General features: G+C 39.0%; 1 protein-coding gene across 1 annotated transcript in view; it reads left to right on the top strand.

Moving 5' to 3' along the window:
* LOC122799626 (guanylate-binding protein 1-like) overlaps positions 1–19,946 on the top strand; it is a 1,262,734-nt gene that overhangs the window by 54,749 nt on the left and 1,188,039 nt on the right. Inside the window, exon 2 of the mRNA XM_044068814.1 lies at positions 3,333–3,522. Coding sequence (XP_043924749.1) covers positions 3,351–3,522 — 172 coding nt within the window. The 5' untranslated portion in view covers positions 3,333–3,350. The remainder of the gene's footprint in view (positions 1–3,332; positions 3,523–19,946) is intronic.

Genomic DNA, 19,946 nt, shown 5'->3' with positions numbered 1-19,946 from the left:
ATCCATGCATTGATTAAACCACCTTCTTTGTCTGTGAAACTTACCATTTATGGCTTAAGTAAGGTGAAGTTTGCTTTAGAAAAGTTTTTCACTGTGGTTTCCTTGGTTGAGGGTGGTGGTGGCGTGTGGACATCCAAAGTGATTAGTTTATGGTCTGATCTAACCAGTGACAGGTTGACCTCCGGTGCGGAACACCTGTCGCCCATGTTGGTGATGACCAAGTCCAATATGTTTTCACCTCTGGTAGGGGAGTTTACCAGCTGATCCAGGGCATTTGAGTTGATAAATTCCAGGAAGCGCTGAGCCTGGGAGTTTGTACTCAAGTAATTTTCCCAGTTAATGGTAGGGTAATTGAAATCACCCAATATCAGGGTGTTCAGTAGGACCTTCATGTTTTCCAGTGTCTCCAGAAAGGCAGAGTGGTGGTCCTGGGTCATGGAGGGTGATCTGTAGCAGGCCACGATTTGAATTGCAGATTTGCCCGATGTTAGTTGCACATGGATGATCTCAGAGGTATCATGCTGTGCCACTAACCTGGAGGTGTAGGTATCCTTGATGAATATGGATACACCCCCTCCTTTTGTGTTTCGGTCCATGTTCTGTGGCCGAAATGTGTGGTATGAGTTGTAGCCCGGTAGTGCTGGAGTGCCCTCTGGAGCCTTGAACCAGGTTTCAGTTACTGCACAGATGTCGATGTTCTCCATACTGAGGAGTGCTTCAAGCACATGCATTTTGAGATTTAAACTCCTGGCATTGAGTAGCATAACCCTCATTTTTTTATTTGTGCTGTTTATGGAGGTGGGTTTGACTTTTGAGCCTTGCCTAAAAAAGGCACTATTGGGGCAGCAAGAGTCTTGGCCAGTATTCGAAAGCCTAGGGGTGACAGGTGCAAGCCATCTCTTGCGAAGCAACGCTGCTTGTTGAGCATGTCGTCCCAGGCTAACAGACACTGGATCCCCTTTGAATGACACCAGAAGCTTAGCCAATTGTTGAAATTGATCATTGTTTCTTTATACTGAGGTATCATTATTGGTATTGCAGGATGCTACTCAGGGTCAGGGTCATACTTGCCTGGGCTACATGATCAGAGAGCTCTTCCATGTCTCTTTTCATGTAGTTCAGGGATGTACGTCTCAGGTCATTTACACCAACATGAACAATGACAGAGTCATATTTGTACTTATTCTGGAATGACCTGAGTGCTTGTGTTATGTGGCATTTTCTGGCTCCCGACAGGCAGCTAACAGTAACCTTCTTCTTGTCCAGCCTAGTGAGTGGGATGTCAGTGTGCCTGACTATAAAGTCACCTATTACTAGTGTGTTAGGTATGTTATTTTGCCTTAAGCGCTGTGATTGTGCGGCACATTGATTTTGTGTTTTATGTGTTGTCTGGTTTGTGACGGGAGGTGCAGGTTTTGTGGGTGTCTGCTTTGGAGCTCTCTGATGCTTTTGCAGGTTTTTATTTAGAGCTTCCAAGTATGATTTAGTGTATTTATGAGTATTTTTTGCCAGTGCTGGTTTAGTAGGTCTATGTGAGGCTGGAGGTGTGGTGCAAGTGTTAACCTTCTCCTCATGACTGTCTGTTCCAGTCTTTGGTGGAGAGACCTTAGCCTCCAATTTGGCTGTATAATTGTATCTCTCACATATGTTAGTGTTTTGTGGTGGGAGGAGAGGGTTGTCTGTGTACATGAGGCAGTTGTAACATTGCCTCAGGATACCCAGGTTCACCAGTTGGACTGGAGAGTACATCTGATTACAGACATACTAACCCCATGTATGTGCTTCAACTGTTTGAGCCTGCTCCCATGTTTCCTTCTGAAGTTTACTTTTGTAGTCTGTCAGAAATGCTTTTGTGAGAAATCTGGGATGTTTTTGACATGATGTAGCATATAAAATATGATCTTTCAGTAATTTTGCATGACCAGTCATTGTAAATGAAAAAACAGGTAATGTTTCTGTTATTAGTTAACCTGAGTGAGTCACTATTTTGCACAAGTTTGTAGCAGATACAGTAACTTAGATGCCATTCCAAGAAGATGTGAGCTTCTGTAAACAGAATTTTACACACACGTAACACAGAATGAATGGAGCATGGAGCAACAGTGTGGTGCAGTTCGTTTAAATTGATCAGCAAGTACCATTGGGAGCATTAATGACACTGTGGTGGGAGTGGTGTGTCTGCTGGGACACACCAGCGCAGCACTGCAGACCTACATTACAGGCAAAAGACAAGGTGTTCTGGAAAGGAATATCATTTAGTAAGGTACACAATACTGCAGCATCATGCTCCGGATGTAAGAATAGCATGTCAGGTGCTTTGTAATGGAGGGGCAATCCACATACGTTGCTGGGAGCACAGCAGTGTAGCACTCTGCACCCTAACCTAATTTTACACACAACTTACAGCAGTGCTGTACTGTTTGCTGTGCCTTGCAGTAATATGTTACATATTCACAGCAAAGTGATACATTGATCTAAAGATGTACATTGTAGCACTGTTTGTTCTGTCTTACAGTAATATAATACGTGCTTAGAAGACAGAAGCAAATTACTCTAAGGATGTACAACATGCAGCACTCTTTCCTCTGCCTTATAGTAGCATAGCTGAAAGGTTCAGCATAGCAGCAAATTTTTGTAAGGATTTGCAATAGTGCAGAACCGTTTGCTCTGACTCAGTAGTGTAGTAAACAGGGCACGCTTGTAAATTACACTAAGGATGTACAGTAGTGCATGCAAGGCACTATGGGGGTTATGCGGCATCTGCCTTGCATTTCCCATATGGGTGAATAGCTAATCGTGCAATTTATAGGAAGGTGGTGGTACAGAGCATGGACCACTGTGGTTAGACTAGGGGAGGAGGGGGCAGCCAGTTTAAAAGTTTCTCAGTTGCATTGCATATATTGCTCATTTCTGTATGCCAGTGTACCATTGTATCTTATTCAGGCCTTGTACTTGTGACTGATGTCACAGAACTGCAGTGTCCAGGTTGTCTGTGGCCACTTACTGGCCTACCATTGCATATTGGTGCATTTATTTAGTTGTGCTTCGACAGCAGTGGAAACACTTTACTGGTTACCTGACTGCAGTTACATAAGTCTGTGCACATGTATTTGTGCATGTACAATGACATGACTCTTGGGGTTGCATGATGGTAAAGGTGTTTACCTCACAGAAACTAGGTGCAGGGTTTGATTTTTCTCCTTTGGTCACTGGCTGGTTATTGGCTAGAAACGTAAGAGTCTGCAAACTAATTGCCTAGTATTTATTTATGAACCTGTGTTTTACCTTGGCTTTAAAAAGGACTAATACAGAAATGTTTTGACTTCATACAGGGCAGTAACATTCCAGAAATGGAGTCCCCTGTCTGCATCATAGAGAACAATGATGGGAAACTAAAACCATGTGAAGAAGGTCTGAAGATCTTGGAACAGTTTGACTTACCTGTGACTGTGGTTGCTGTTGCTGGACAGCATCGAACTGGAAAATCATATCTGATGAACAGACTTTGCAACCAAAGAAAAGGTACAATAATGGTCCCTTATATTTCATAATATCTAAACTTATCAGCAGTGGAAACTTAATACAGTATCTGTCAAGCATTTCTATGCCTAGTGCTACAGATAAAGGGAGTACATCATATTTTGTTGATCTATTTTTAGGATGTGCACAGCAAACCATTTTTGTCTGAGGGGAATGGCTGGCCATGCAGGGCAGCTGGCAGAGTTGGAATAATAGATTTTTTTTGCTTTTGAACTTGAGCATCATTGTGGCATGTTCCCATAAGCAAGTGTGAAGTACACATGAATACACAACTTCACACAGTGAAAAAAATACATTATTCTAATTTGGCATGATTTTGTCAGCCCTGTATTATGAGGATAATTTTCTATAAAATCTAGTCTAAATCTCTGATCATAGATACTGTCTTGACGTAATGTGTAAATGAATGCATGGAGTATTTTTTAAATGTAGTAATTCCATACAGTGTATTAAATTCATCATGCAAGGTGGAGCATCTCTCATCATCAGCTGGCTGCTTTATTTCATACCCTGTCCCTATTCTAACCCCCTTTGGTTTCTCTTTGGGTTTGTCCTGTCTGTATTTCGTACCCTATCCCTATTCTACCCTCCTTGGGTACTCTTTGAGTTTGCCCAGTCTGTCCCATTAACAAGATTTTTGCTCTTGTAGTGTTCTAATATCTCCTTCCATTACTTTTTCATTTTTCTCTCCCTTCCTTTCCTCATTCTAATCAGTTTCTGCCATCTTCTCTTCATGTCCAGGAACCTCTTGAGTAATTCATGCTCCTATAATGTTTTTATTCCCTCCCAGTTTTGAGTGGTTCTGGTTAATGTTCAGTACTTAGCAGTCTGATAATGTTCTGTTTCTTTCCAAAAGTGCTCCTCTTTTTATGCTTCATATACAGAAATCCAAGTGCTTCCTTGTGAGATATGTCTCCCCAAATGTTCTGTACCTGCTTCTAGACTTGTGCCCACTCATTCCCAGAACATGTGCATCATTCCTGCTTCTTCCTTCTGATACAGCCAGCATCTACTATGTTTCTTTCTACCTTTCTTTACCAACTCCACTGGGGTTAGATATCATCTGTGCAGTATTCTCAGGCTTTGATCTGTTGCTTCATGATTTTTCTGACTGTGCCTCATGGCTGAATTGTCTTCCACTACTATCTTGTGACTCCTTTCCATCCTTCCACCCTTCCCCAATTCTTTCTCATTCTCTCTTCTTCCATCTTGTCCCATCTTTCCCTTTATGCTTTATAGATCTGTTTGGTCCTTTACTTTTCGAACCTCTTCCACTTCCTCTCTCCTTTTACTCTCACTTCCTGCTTGTTCTTTTCTTGTTACCCTCTCTGTATTCTTTTTCCAGGTCTCCCTCAGTACAAAGTAGTTCCACCACTGGGCCTTTGGTATTCTGTATTTCTGTATTAACCAGAGACTGATCATAATACTGGCTACTGGGCTACAGCCCCCCCCCCCAGTGGAAAAAGAAATAAAAATAAACGATTGCAGTTTACTTTTTTATACTGCCTTTTATTTATTTATTTTATTTCCTTATGCAAGCATGGAACTCCTTGCATGCTACTGCATATGCAGAGTTCTGAGCTTGTCTGATTTGCAGTGCAGGAAAAACAGGGGAAATCAACTTAATCCATTTGCCGGGATGTTTTCACAACAGCCTAGCATAATTTTAAATGCAAACGAAGCAGGAAGGAGCCATTTCTATTGGCTGAAACCAAAATAAGACAGTATTGGATTATCCAGATACATGAGTGCAGTTGCAGTTTTTATTTATTAATTTAGTTATTTAGTTAAATTCTCTCTCTCTCTCTCTCTCTCTCTCTCTCTCTCTCAGTGCCACTTAAACAGAATGGTATTGTTTTTAATTCAGGTAAGTGCGTGCATGTGTGTGTGTATATGTATCTCTGTGTACATCTTTAAGTTCTTCATTTCTGTGGTTTGGAATCCCTTATTTTGGGTTGTGATCCCTTATTTTGGGTTGATTTCCATAAAGAAAGCAATCTTTTGGAATTGCTGTGTTTTGGGTAAAGACAAGAAAGAAAATTGCTATATTAAGAGTAGTAAGTAATGTTGTTTTTAATACTGCACTCTGTGCTTTTTCTCTGAGATCATTTTTCTTGCATCCATGTATTTTGACACTGTTTTTTTTTTTTTTTATTTACTAACGTTCGCATGTACTTTCTCACCTAGTTGTATAAAATCATTGCTGTTCACCTGAATGATTGCCTACTTATATGGACCCAATCTCATGTTAATGACTCGTACAAAAGATTGTACCTCAGGAGTTCAAACCCCCATTAACAATGTATAACAGTGTCTGTACGGGAGTATGATTCAAAGCATTTAGTCTGCTGACAAGAACCACAGACTTCTGATCCTATTGTCAAAAATGAGGGTGCTGATTAGGGAGTCACTGTTGTGCAATTGAGTCTGTTCTGTCACTGACCAAAACAACACAGGCAGTGATAATAACACAAAGCAATTTATATGGCACATTCTGTATAGGATTTTATTTTATATTATTTTATTTATTGATTGGCATATGTTTACTGGAAAAGTCCAAGTGGATTATTTCATCCATTTTCAGTGGATGCCTGGGAAGGAAAGTTCCACAAATATAAGATCAGAAGATAAATATATATAGGTGAAAGTTGACACCATATTACAATTTACTGTAAATACACAAATTAATACAAATATCACTACATGTATGACATAGAATAATGCACATATGCCATCAGTAAAAGGAGATAAATACAATATCACATAGCACTAAAATGTGTTGACATTATAACTGATTGAGTTTACTAGTCATAAAGCAAATGTCAGAGTGGAACATTCAAATAATGGCTTAGGAGGAGGAGAAGAAGGGAGGGGAGAGTAAGAAATAAGTATTTGTTAGCAGTAATTAGTAGAGTACATATGGGAGAGAGGAGAAATAGAGAGTAAAAGTAAGATTAAGACTAAGGGAAACAAGAGTTGGAGAAATAAAAGCAAGGAAAAGGAACAATGGTGGGTATATAAGTATGAGATGAGTAGAAGCTGAAATTATTAACCAGGAGAGCACCAAGTGCAAAGCCAGGAGTCAGAGAGGAATTCTTTTAGTTGTTGCTTAAATAAATCAATGTTATGTATTACTCTGATTGGTACCTAAAAAATATCAACTCGTTCATATGATTCTGTGATTAGAAAATGTATATAGTTTACATATCTAGCACTGTTCATGTTCTTAAACTAGAGTTGTTGAATTTTTTTAGAATAGATGCATTTTATTAAGGAAATAAGCAAGTTGACTAATATACTTGATTTCCTTTAAATGTATAAGATAAATTTCATGAGTGAGACCTGAAACATGAAGACTGAATGGCTGAAAAATGGACTTACATATACCAAGTCTGCGAAGGATATTTCTTGGAATATTCACTTTTTTCCAAGATATTTTGATCTCACAGTTGGTATATATAAGTTCGGGGGTGGTGGTGGTGGCGGTGCAGGTTACATGCCCCCTTCCAGCAAAAAAAATAGAAGACCGATTTTTGAGATTCTCTCTTTTCTTGGGATTTTAGTCTTTTTTTTTGGCATGTTAGGGCTTGACATTTTGAGTGTCAACAGCTCAGTACAGAGCCATTTTATTTATATGTATATTTGACATTTATGATTATGTATTGGTTTGTCTTATGTCTTGGGTTGCCAGAGTGGAGAACTAACCTTAAGATGGCCAATTGCCATGTCAGCCAGAATTACATTCAAAAGATAAACAAAGGCTAAAACACATTGTGCATGCAAGAAGAGATACTATGCTCTGCAGAGTCTTAAGCTTTATAGTGGTGAAATGAGTCGGCAAAGGTGTAATATGAAAGGAATTACACACAGGTTCATTCTGGGATACTGCAGTCAGTAACAGAATATATTTCAAAAAGATAATCATAGGTAATGAATGGTAATAAAACAATGTGCCAGCAAATAATTAAACTTTCTATATTTACACAAGCAGAATCTTTAAGGTTATTGTGAATAAAAGAGGAAGTAAAATTAGAGGAATTAGCAGAATTATATTTTATTAACTATGTGATATATCCTACAGTCTGGGCAAAATCTTCATTGTTTTTTCTTGTTTTGCAGGAAGATTGCTTGCTCGGTTTTGGATGAATTTGTGGGCTTAGGTACTGGTGCACTGTTATAGTATGATATGTCACCACATGCACTAGCTTATGATGCAAGGGTCCTATGTATGGGAGGTTCAAGTTAAAAAATACAAATTTGCCAAATTAGAATAAAAGTGAGGATGAAACATTCAGAGCCTTCAAGTCCTCTCATAAATTATAAGATCATAGGAAATTGCTAGGATATTGGCCCTGATGCCCTTACAAGCCTAGCCAAGAATTTAGCCCATGTTCCAACAAGTCAGTACCCTATACCACTGTCCAGCAGGGACACAGATGGAATCCCAGGGGTGAATTTTCTGTTCCCCATCCAATTATCTAGGTTTTAAGTAAAAAGGGTTAATGAGGTACTCTGCTTTACATGGAGAGGGAGTCTATTCCACAAAAGGGGGAGACTCTGTGACACAAATCTGTCCTGCCAACAAGTTCTGGTGATGCCACAGACCAGGTTGAGGTTGCACTTGTGGGTTACCCGAGTAGAGCTTGACTTATGGATATGCAGCAGTCCCATTAGAAGGGGGCTGAGATTGCTTTGATGTCACCTCTGAGGAGTCTGTAGGAGACAGAGTAGAAGAACAGGGCTTTTACCTATCTGTGTAGGGTAGATGTTTGAGGCCCTGGATTCTCTGGGTGAGGAACCTCTGTGGTTTCTCCAGCTGCTGCATGTGTTTTGTGAGGTACATGCCAAAAGGGCATTGTACTCAATAATGGGTCTTATAAGGGAAGAATGCAGGGATGTTATGACCACCTTGTCCCTGGATGAGATACTCTTACTGATGAGGTGGCCCATGTAGAAAGCTTTCTGTACAATGGAGGCAATATGGTGGTCAAAAGTCAGTTTGCTATCAACCTGGGTGCCCAAGTCCCCCACCACTGATTGCATGCTTAGGACCTTATTATCAATGTGATAATTTGTGGGGATGTCACTTTCCCCAAAAGGGATGATGATGCATATTTTAGCATTCAGTATGAGGCCATGTTTCTGGCACCAGTCATTTGTTTGGGTGAGACCCTCTTGCAGGATGTACACATCCCCAGGGGAATTGATGACAGCACCCAGCTTGCAGTCATCTGCAGAGTTGGTCAGCCATAGCCCATTAGATTTGGCCTGCACCTCTGAGAAGTATATCCCAAACAGCAGAGGCCCCAAGACCAATCCCTGGGTACACCACTTGTTACAGGTCTACTACTTGAGGTGGTTTCCCCTTATTTTGACTAGCTGGGTTCTATCAGTTTGCTAGAGATCTGGTAATATATGGATTGATGCCCAGCAAAGGGAGTTTATCTATTATGCCTGAGTGGGGAATAGTATCAAAGGCCTTGGCCAGGTCAAGGTAGGCGGTGTGCACCATCTTCCCCTCATCTATGGCCTTGTTGACTATCTTAGAGAAGTCGACCAAATTTAACAGGCATGACCTCCAGTGGTGGCTGGTGACTTCAAATCAAAGGAGAGGCTGCAGGAGACAGCTGAATGGGTGGGGTCAATGGGAAGGGGTGCAGCCAACTAGAAAGGGGAGGCGCTATGTTCAAAATCACAAAAACTGTAACTTTAATTAAATACGCTGCCCTGGGTGTGAAACCATCATTATGAGAGCCCAATCCAGACAAAATGAAGTGTAGAAGAAAAACATATTTCAATGTATTGGCTGCATGACAGCTTGCTTAATATCTAGATGGAAACAAAAAGGTTGTGAGGCATGAAAAAATAAATTACTTTTTAAATACATTATTGGAATGCCAGTCAAAATCAAGTATAAGAAAACCAAGCAGCACTCAACTCAAACCACTTCTCCTTGCACTGCAGTTCTAATTATAATTTATATTCAGCTTTATTAAAGTACCAAGTAACATGCTGAAAGTAGCAATCTCTGTGATACCCCACTTATAAAAATGTTTCTTATCCTAAAAATACCTGCTGCCTGACAACACCTATCTACTTGTTTCATTGGGAAAACATGATCAAAGTAAAAAATGAAAAGCAAACAAGAAACAAGCTCAAGATACATTGCTTAAAGGATTACTACGCATGATATGGACCACACATGATAGATTGGCATTCTGTTTAGTTTACAAGTAAAGCCTGCAAAGATGACTGCAAGTCTCCAACAAATGTAATGAGCTTCTTAAAATAATGTAATCCGGTCCTTTATTACAAATACTGTCATATGCATTTCAATACTCAATGTTTATACGTTATCTAGTTATGTAAATATTCTCTGCGTGGCAACAACAGAAAGGCTTTCAATGTTGGCAATTCTTTAACAGTATGCTTATTAAAGCTTACTTGCATCTTACAGTGTCAGACAAGCTTACCTGATGGTCATTAAAGCACTGCTACTTAAACACAGAGCAACAGGCACTTTCTGAATAATAATAATAAGCATAAATCAACAGTATAAAAATATGACAGAAACCAGAACATTCTGCAAAATCAAGGACAGATGAAAAGCCACTGTAGTACTTGTGTCTACCTTGGATGGGGGGATACTCTGCACATTTACACTACATAACTGCTCCTTGCCTTGCTTGGACACATCCAGAGTCACTACATGGGGGAGTGGGGTGCAACAAGTATATCACAATTTGAAATGTCTCTGGATGACTGTGATGGCCCTCACACATTTGTCATACCTCACAACCTCAGAGCAAGAAATCTGGACAAAGCCATGCATAGAAGTGGGACAAAGGCCCAAACATAAGGACAATTTTTAAATATTGCTCTTATAAACTTAGAAAGATAATAGAATAGTAGGTCTTGCATTAGTATTAATTTTCTGAAGGGTATGAAATCTGAAACTCAAATGTCTGCCATTATTTTCTAACTTTAGTCTTTAATGATTTGCCACTCATTTGCCAAAAAGAACACACACTTTTATGAAAAATGGACCAAAATGTGATGCAAAAATATAAAATAGCCACACAATACAGCTGGGAACCTGTCAAAGAAGGGACACTTTTTTAATATTAGTACCGCTAACTTGAGCAGCTGACAAAATAAAAGAATCTACATGCATTTTTGAAATAAAATTAATCTATAACTCTGATTATTACAGTTATTTATTAATTGTAAACCCTCCACGTTTTCTTCCAATATTGCCATTTTGTGGAGGGAATATTATGGGAAGAGGAACATTTTGAGCCAAAATTGGGGACAGTTGAGAGGTTTGGATATGCCTAATTCTATAAAGCAATTTATCTGCACGTACCTCTCAACCTGTTAATGCAGGAGATCTGGACAAGGCCAATTATATTGGGGGAACATATAAACAGTACTAAAAATTGCTCTTGTATAAACTGAGACAGTTGATAGAATAACAGGTCTTGCTTTAGCATGCATTTTTCTGCAGGTTATGAAGTCTGAAACTCACTTAATTCCTAAACGATTTGCCAGAAAATCACAAATTTTATGAGGAACAAACCAAAAATAAGAAGCAGAAATCTATTCATTCTGTGAAAATCTGGACAGTTGAGAGGTATAGTTCAACCGGGGCTGTCTTTGAGTTTGCCGCCTTTCCCCCCTCACAAAATCATGGTCAAATGAAGCCTCCCCCCTGCAGCCATTCCAATGAACCATTACTTGGATATTTCACCCCATTTACCATAAACACTAATGTGCATACTGCTTTACTTCTATGATGATTTGGATTTCATTTGAAAGATTTATTTTGCATTTTACAGCACAAACACTAAGGCATCTGCTAAACAAAGCAATGCGGTCTCACAGTGAAAACAGACTTAACATTAAATCTTCTCTGCCCTTGAAACTCACATTCATTGAAACAGTATTGAAACCTACATTCAAAGAAAATACATTTGGCTAGTGGCAGATAAAGCTTGGCTTTGGGCTATTTCCAAATGATAGGCCCCTTGCACACAAACCATACATGTGTTCTGTGGTGCACCTTCCTGATTGCATTAAATTAGATTCCTTGTAGAATACAGTACAGTTGTTAGAGGGTGTTTTAAATGTATTTATTTTGAAAAATTTTCCAGTAAACAATGAAACAAAAATGCATGCACCAATAATGACAAAACTGCCCAGTTCAGAACATCTCCATCATAAAGGTCTACTCAAACTTTTACAATCCACCAGTATCAGTAAATATGCACAATCTCTGCAGAAGTAAAAGTCATCTAAATAATTCCACATTAAAAAGATCTGTAACCATTGAAGAGGTTGCTGCTAGCAAACAACTTTATATTTCATTGTTTCATCTACAAATAAAGTGCCTGTTGCCCTTGAGGAATACATTGCCTGTATTACATTAAAAAAATGATAAGCTAGTAATATTGCAATAGGGAATGGATGGCAAATAACGGATGGGTTCATAGTTACTAGGTTTCTTGACCAAAGAGGGGTTCATAGTTACTAGGTTTCTTGGCCAAAGAGAGCATTCTCAAGACAGCAGCAATCCATGCCATTTACAACACAGTACAATATCAGCAATGCATCTACATACTGTGGGAGTAGAACACACAGCCTTCTGCATCAAAAGCAAGTGCACTACCTGTTGTGCTATTAACAATGCAAGCTGTCAGAGCATAAGCAGCACTAAACTTCTCTTCCTCTGCAGCTCTCAGCTCTTTATAAAATCTAGTTGACACTCAGCTGTATCTCTTAAGTTTGCAGCACAAGAAATCTGGAAAAAGCCAAAATGTATTAGGGAGGGACAAAAGCCCAAAACCCAGGGACACATTTTTAACATTGCTTGTATAATCTTGGAAAGTTGCTAGAATAAAATGCTGTGTTATCACCCTGCACTTCATTGCAAAGTCTTGAGTCCAGGACCCTGTGCAAAACAGTCAGAGCAACATACCACTATGCCAAATCAGCTGTTTTGTAAAAGAGAGGAAGACTGAAACTTAAATGGCTACCATTTAGTGAATTCAGTTCTCACCATAGCTGTCAACCTCTTAGCACAAAACACCTGGACAAAGCCAGTAATGGGGGAATACAGCCCTCAAAAACATATTCAGTGAATTCAGTTCTCACCATAGCTCTCATCCTTAGCACAAAAAACCTGGACAAAGCCAATAATGGGGGAACACAGTCCCAAAAATAGGGACAAATTTCAAATATTCATCTTATAAACTTAGAAATTGCTAGAATAAAAGGTGTTGTGTTACTATGTACTTTCTGAAGAATATGAAGTCTGAAATTCAAATGCCTGTCAATTTTATTTATTTAACCTTTGTTAACCAGAAAAGTCTGACTTGGAACAAAAGCCAATTTTTAGCAGAGGCCCAGGGAGAAATACTGCAGACACATGTCTTTGTAACATGGGAGGACACCAGAGCAAACCCACACAAACACAGGGAGCACATGCAGACTCCACACAGAAGGCACCCCAACCAAGAATCAAACCAGAAAACCTCTAGCTGTGAGGCAACAATACTACTACTGCACCATCAACTATTTAAGAAATTAAAAACTCAGAAACTACAGATTTTATGAGGAACAGAACAGAACAAAATATGAGGCAAAAATCTGCAAACATTTCACAAATGGTGGTGGGTAGGGAATTCAGGTTCTTGTTACCTGCACCCAAGGTAGAAGGTTCAAGCCCACCAGCAGGTATCCTGAGTTGTTTCTAGCCACCAGTATAAACCAAATGGGGCATTACACACAGCTTCTTTATCCTGTACCTGCAGTAATCCATATAGTGCTTTCTTGCAATCACCCACAGATTCAGCGTGTAGACATCTGGGGAATCAGCAGCCTTCTTCCACTGTGTGGGATCAAGTGTTTGGAGGTTACCAATGTTTTTGTTAATGAAGTCCATGATAATCTGCTCCATGGCCTTGCAAATCAAGCTAGTTAGGCTGATGGGTCTGTAATGTCCTGGATTGGTGGATACTGCACCTTTGTGTAAAGGATGACAGTGGCTGTCCTCCACTTGGCTGGGATGAAGCTGGCACTCAGGCTTTGGTTGAATAGGGTGCCTAATGATGCTGCAAGTTCCTGCCTGAGTTCATGTAGGATGCAGCCTGGGATGTTGTCAGGTCCCATGGAGGCTGTATTTTTTGCCTTTGAGAGGGCAGTGATGACTTGTTCCCTAGAGATAAGGGGAGGGGGGCAGGTACTGGGGATGTCCTGTTTTACTGATGGGGGGACAGAGGAGTGAAGTTTTCATTGAACCTGTCTGCCAGCAGCGTGGCTATATCTACAGCATCCTTGCCCACCAGTTCTGAGTAGATCTGGGTGCTTCCTTTGAGATTGCAGACATATGTGAAGAAGGCCTTATGACAGTCGTTAGTAGATGTGGCCAGTTTGGACTCAAAGTTTGCTTTGGAGGATTTCACTAGCTTATTAAGGCTAAGGAGATATTGCTTCCAATTAGGCACCTGCTTCTTTTTTTACTTTAAGAAGGCACCTGTTATTTATTTTTGGGATCCAGAAAACTTTCTGTATACCAAAAGCAGGCTTTATATTTACAGTATTTGCGTTGTTTTGTATTTACTGTCTCAAGTCTCCTTACAAGATGGATGCAAAAACATTCACTACTTCTGGTCATGAAGTAGCTTTATAAAGAAAGAATTATGGGACAAAAACATATAAATCAAAAATGTTATACTTTATGTGAGGTAAGGAGACTGCACTGTAGGTGTTCTTTTATCGACAATGACCTAGTGTAGTGATAAAAGCTACTAGGACGCTTTCTTTGATAACCAGGTTAGTCCCACTAGATAGTGACCTCTGTTCAGGGGAGATACAAAGTTTTATTTATACTACTAATGGAAATTTGGCCATGGTATCAGTGAACATCCCTTATTTGGTGCAGTGGGATTTTTTACATTCACTTGAGCTACCTCCAGCTCAAGCAGACGGAACCTTAAAGTCCCATCCAAAGGATGACATATTCAGGAGTGCAGCACTCCCCCCCCTCCTCCTTATACTGCACTACATATCAGCAGTCCTTCTACCTGGTGTGGGAATAGAACCCACAGATTTCTGGACCAAAGGATAATGTGCTACCTGTTGTGTAATGATACTCCTACTAATAGGCATTGCTGATTTGCAAATGCAACCATTTATTGTGATGTTTTTCAGTTTATAAATATCTACCTTATAGAACACCCATTTACTTAAGCCATTTCATCAGTTTGACATTTGTTGGTAATTGTTTACATTAAAAGGAGATTTTATGTCTCACAGCCAAATGTGAACATGTTCAATAATATTGTTCATTACAAGGAACCATAAATAAAGTAAGATTAAATATTTAATCAGAAATATTAGAATTCTGCAGTTGTGACAATATTTTAGGTAAATGCACTTTGAGTTTAAAATGAGAAAGTCAACATTATAATGAGAGAACAATATATTTGAATAACCAAATATAACCAAAAAGTATTATAAATTCGTATTTTCATAGATCTGCAAATATTCCAAGACTACTGAGTCTTTGGATCATTCAGGACTTGCCAATATTCTCCCTTGGGCTGTACCTCTTTTCTCCAGGAGGGCCATAAGAATCACTCCCGGAGTAAATTTGTGAATATCCATCCACTCATCTGGGTTATGTTTAGGGAAAGATAGTAAGTCACATTGCTTAATCTGCAGGGGAAATTGATTCCAGAGGTTTGGAAAGTACTGGGTTATAAACCTGCCCCCCCTCATTTTGCTTTATTTATCTGTTAGTAAATATTTAACTCCCTGGTTAGATCTAGTACTAGAGGAAATATTGGACTTGTGGATAAATAGGATATCCAGGACAACTGGGTCTATAATGGCATAGTAAGTAAGACATAGCTCTCCTGTCAAAAATTCACTAAATAAATAAATATGGGTTTCAGCCTTTCCTGGTAGCTCAAAGACTTTAGGCCTGTCATCTTTTTAGTTAGGCACCTTTGGCTTTCTAATTGTTTGATATCCTTAATGAAGTACACCCAGAATGGGGCAATGTACTCAATAACTGGCCTTACCAAACCTGAATATAAGAGAGTGATTACTTTCTAAGACCTTGACTATATTCCTTTGCAAATAACTGAGATAAAATAAAAATAACATAAAGGATTTCCTGGCAACTGTTGTTACATGATGGTCAGTAAAGAGGGAGGTAACCACCCAAGTTCCTAGTTCCCTGACTACGTTTTTGCTTTGTGGTGGTTTGTTGCCTCCATGGTATGATGAGGGGAGGGGAGGGGATTATTTACAAAAATTATGATACAGTACTTTTTAGCATATAGTTTGAGCCCATTTTCAATACACCTAGAATTTACAAGGGAAGGTTCATTCTGGTGGGTCTGGGTGTCATAGCGTGACTTTGCAACAACCTCCAGTTTGGAGTTGTCTGCAGACTTTGCTAGCCACAGGTCTTTGGCTGTCTGCTTGGAAACTTGAGAAGTAAATACCAAAAAGGAGAAGTCACAACACTTAGCCTTGAGGGACAGAGATGGATCTACCCTTTAAAAAGCTAAACTGTTGGGGGTCAAGTCGAATAAGATTTTTGATATCCAAGTTTATGAGGTCAGTTATAATATATTCAGTGACTTTGCAGATGAGGCTTGTAAGGCTGATAGGTCTGTAATTACCCAAATTGGTTATAAGGTCACCCTTATGGAGGGTCATCATCAAGTTGGCACTACATTTGTTTGCTAGAACATTGGCAAAGTCTAATGGGTCTGAATAGGAAGTGTGATTAAGAATAAGTTCAGAGCAATGTAGAGTATTGTTTTTTAGTTTATGAACATAGCTAAAAGAGGATTTGTAGATAGCTCTGGTTCCAGAGGCCAGTCCAAGTTCAGTGGGCTCCTTTATTGGGCATGTTAGCATTCTTCAGATTTTTTTGTAATAATTTTGATATTATCCTTGAGTCAAGACATTTCAGATCTACTAAATAAATTAAGGAGTTTCTTTCTTTTCTTATAAAATGTATTTGTTGTGATGGACCACCATGCTGGTTTGTTTTTTAAAATTTCACATGATATCTAGTTTTGGTAGAGACTGCTAACTCTATGCAATTTTGTAAACAGTTATAGAGCTTGTTTGTGTAGCTAGCTGCTGTATCGAGGTTAGGGGAAGTGCAGTCATAAATGGATTTTGATATTGGCATTTCCTCATGGAAAAGGATGAGACTGGAATGTCTGTAAAACTTAAATGCAGTGAGAGTTTGTTGTACAACCTTTTGGGAGTTTAAATGAGAAGATCACAAGTTTGTCATCAAACTTCACTGAGGAAGTAGATAAAAAATGAGTGGTGAAAGAGACAGCCATATTTGTAAGAATCAGGTCATGAATGCTGTGTACCCTAGTAGGTTTATTTACCAATTGCTCAAGGAAATTTTTGTTTATTAAATCTTGGTATTATTGAGTATATCCTACACTGGATGTTTAGGTATCCCAATTTATTGAAAGGTAGATGGAGTCACCCAAAATAAGTGTGTTTTTGCTAACAGAGAGATCAGTTAGAACTCTGAGGAATCATACAAAGGATATCAGGGATCAAGAAAGGTATTCTGTTACCTTCTAGTAGTTGATAAGTAATCCTTTCTAGAAAGACTTGCAGTTCAATTACCTCATTTTGTGAGTCACTAGGGATCTACCTCAAGGTAATAATGATAATGCTCCTTCAGAAATATGGAGACTTCATCCCATTTGCCATTTGGTCTGAAGGCATGATAGAAAGAGTGTTGCCTCTGCATTTAATTTAAGTCTCAGTAACTATGTAGATGTAGATGCTTTCCAAGTGCAGCAATACCTCAAGAAGAAGCAATTTATTCTATAGACTTCTGCCATTGTGGAGAGCCACCTTAACAGGATCTGATTTGGGGACTGATATGTTGATTACATTGGAATGCCCATCAACTGGACTCTGCATAAAAATGTACAAGAGACAGCAAAGGCTTTGACCAGTGTGTGGAAGCCTTGTAATGAAAGGTACAAGTCATCTTTGGTGAAGGAAGCTGGATTGTTGAGCACCTTATTCCATACTGACACATACTATATCCACCTGAAATTACACCAGTTTAACTAATTATTGAATCCAATTATCTTTTCTTTGTATCCAGGTATCTTTTGAGGTGAATAAAGGATTCCACTCAGAACTAGTGTTTTACCTGCTTTTGTAACATTCATGGAAAGTTCTGAAATGTCTCTCTGCATATCCCTCAGGTTTTACATGACAAGTAGATCATTCCTAAATGTACCACCATTAATGTTGTAGTCATATTTGTTAGCTGATAGAGCCCTTAGGGTGTTTGTAATGCCAGAGATCCTGGCACCTAAAAGATAACTCACTCTAACCTTCTCTTTGTCCAGTCTTGTGAGTGATGAGTCAGGGTGCCTGACAACAGATTCATCTATTATTATAATACTTTTATTTTTGCTCTGGTTGAAAAAGGAAGATTTGTAGGCTTTATTTATTTATGTATTTATTTACTTATTGCTCAGGGTGGCTATGAGAGGTATTTGTAAGGTGGATGAGAAGCCTGACTTTGGATGAGACTGTATTTCTAGGAAGCTTTGGGAGTGATTTCTTTACAGTATCAGCATAAAACATTTTGGTGTGATGAGAGGATTGTGGTGGTGGTATATGAAACTCACAGGGAAAGTTTTTAGGTGAGAGGGAAACCTCCATTATTAATTAGGTATTTACACCTCTCACTGATGTAATTATTACTGCTGAGTATAAGTTCTCTATCTGTGAGCATAAGGCAGTTTGTTCACTGTCTTAGGGGATCTACTGCTACAATGCTGGAAACAAAGGTAAAGCTAGCAGGTAACCTTTCATCTTGCCCAATACATACCTGTTTAGATTAGTAAAGTGCAATGCAAGACAGACTGTATGTTACTCTGCTAGAATGCAAAATAAAGAGAAGGCTCATCAGTGATTGGTAGTCATGCCCTAGATATTGCAGATTTTAAAAGCAAGCTAGAAAAAAGGAGGCCAGACTTCTAAGCATTGCACTGTGCACTAAGCAAGTAGAATTATATAAAAGAAATGGTGTCCCAAGCTTTAACAGTCAAAGGGGATATCCTAGTGCTCATTAGCAGGAGAGTGGGGGGGTCTAGCAAAGACTAAATGTATAATAAGGGTGGGCAACGCAAGACCCATGAAGTTTAAAAGATCAACACAGACTGGCTTGTTGGGCACTTGGTATTCTGGCTCTATGAAACACAGTGGGAGGGCAAACATAGTTAAATAGCTTAAGTGGGATGACTTTGCAGAATGACACTTGTGTTCTTACTGACAGCAGTGAATAAAACAGGAGAGGGAGGGAGGGAATTTTGTGGTCAAATTATCAAAAGGGGAAGATAATAATAGATATACCTGGCTCAAGAACACAATAAGAACATGGTTGAAAGGTGTGAAACATTCTTAGACATTTAGCTCTGTGCTGAATATCCTGGAACTGCCTTCAAGAGGTCATAGCTTCTGAACTGGCCTGTCTCCCACTTTTCTCTCAAGAAAGAAACCAGGGATTAATATCAACAGTTATACTACACAAATAGCAAATGGGTGTAGCTGTTTATTGGAATTACTGATATAAGTTTAAAGAGCTTAGCTAAAGCAGATAGATTGTTAAAATGATCTTAAAGCAATCATAACTCCTGAACTAGCCTGGCTCTTTCTCCTCTCACAAGAAAGAAAAAAAAGAAACCAGAGGGTAATACGACAATTAGACCACTTGAATGGTAAAATTCAGGGCACCTATTTGCAGGAATTACTAATGGAACCAAATCAAATTTGTCTAGGCAGTGATGACACACTGTCTATAGTAAACTAAAATGTGTACAATAGTTACTAAAATGTATCCACTGATAATAATATTTAAACTGTATGACTTTGCAAAGTTCTCCAGCATACCAATAACTGCAACTTTAGGATAAATCCTGGAATAGCTGCAAAAAACAAGGTTTGACAGAGATGTAAGACATGGGTTGCACAATTCTCTTAATTCAAGTCCAAACATATTCCTAAGTACCCATTGTTCCTAAACCACTGTCTCCATGTTGTACACAATTTCAAAACAGATAGCTGCACAGTTCATGTAACAATATAGCCATAGAAAGAATCTGTTCATTGTTAGACCATAAGGAAGATAACACAACAATTTAATCAAATCCAGCTGCGTAATCCACAAAATTAATGGTGCAGAGATTGTGCAAATATCAGCCTGCTTGCAAAATACTTCAAATCATTGGTGCAAGTAAGGCTCATCAGGTTGCAAGAAATCTTTGAAGCAAAGCAGTTAACTTAAGAACAACACCAGTAGTGACATGAATCGGGCTATGCAGACCATC

The sequence above is a fragment of the Protopterus annectens genome, chromosome 4.part0, assembly GCF_019279795.1.
Source record: "Protopterus annectens isolate FY-2018-M chromosome 4.part0, PAN1.0, whole genome shotgun sequence".
In the NCBI taxonomy this organism is placed as follows: domain Eukaryota; kingdom Metazoa; phylum Chordata; order Ceratodontiformes; family Protopteridae; genus Protopterus; species Protopterus annectens.
The sequence above is the reverse complement of the archived record's forward strand: the minus strand, read 5'-3'. Positions and strand labels throughout refer to the sequence as shown.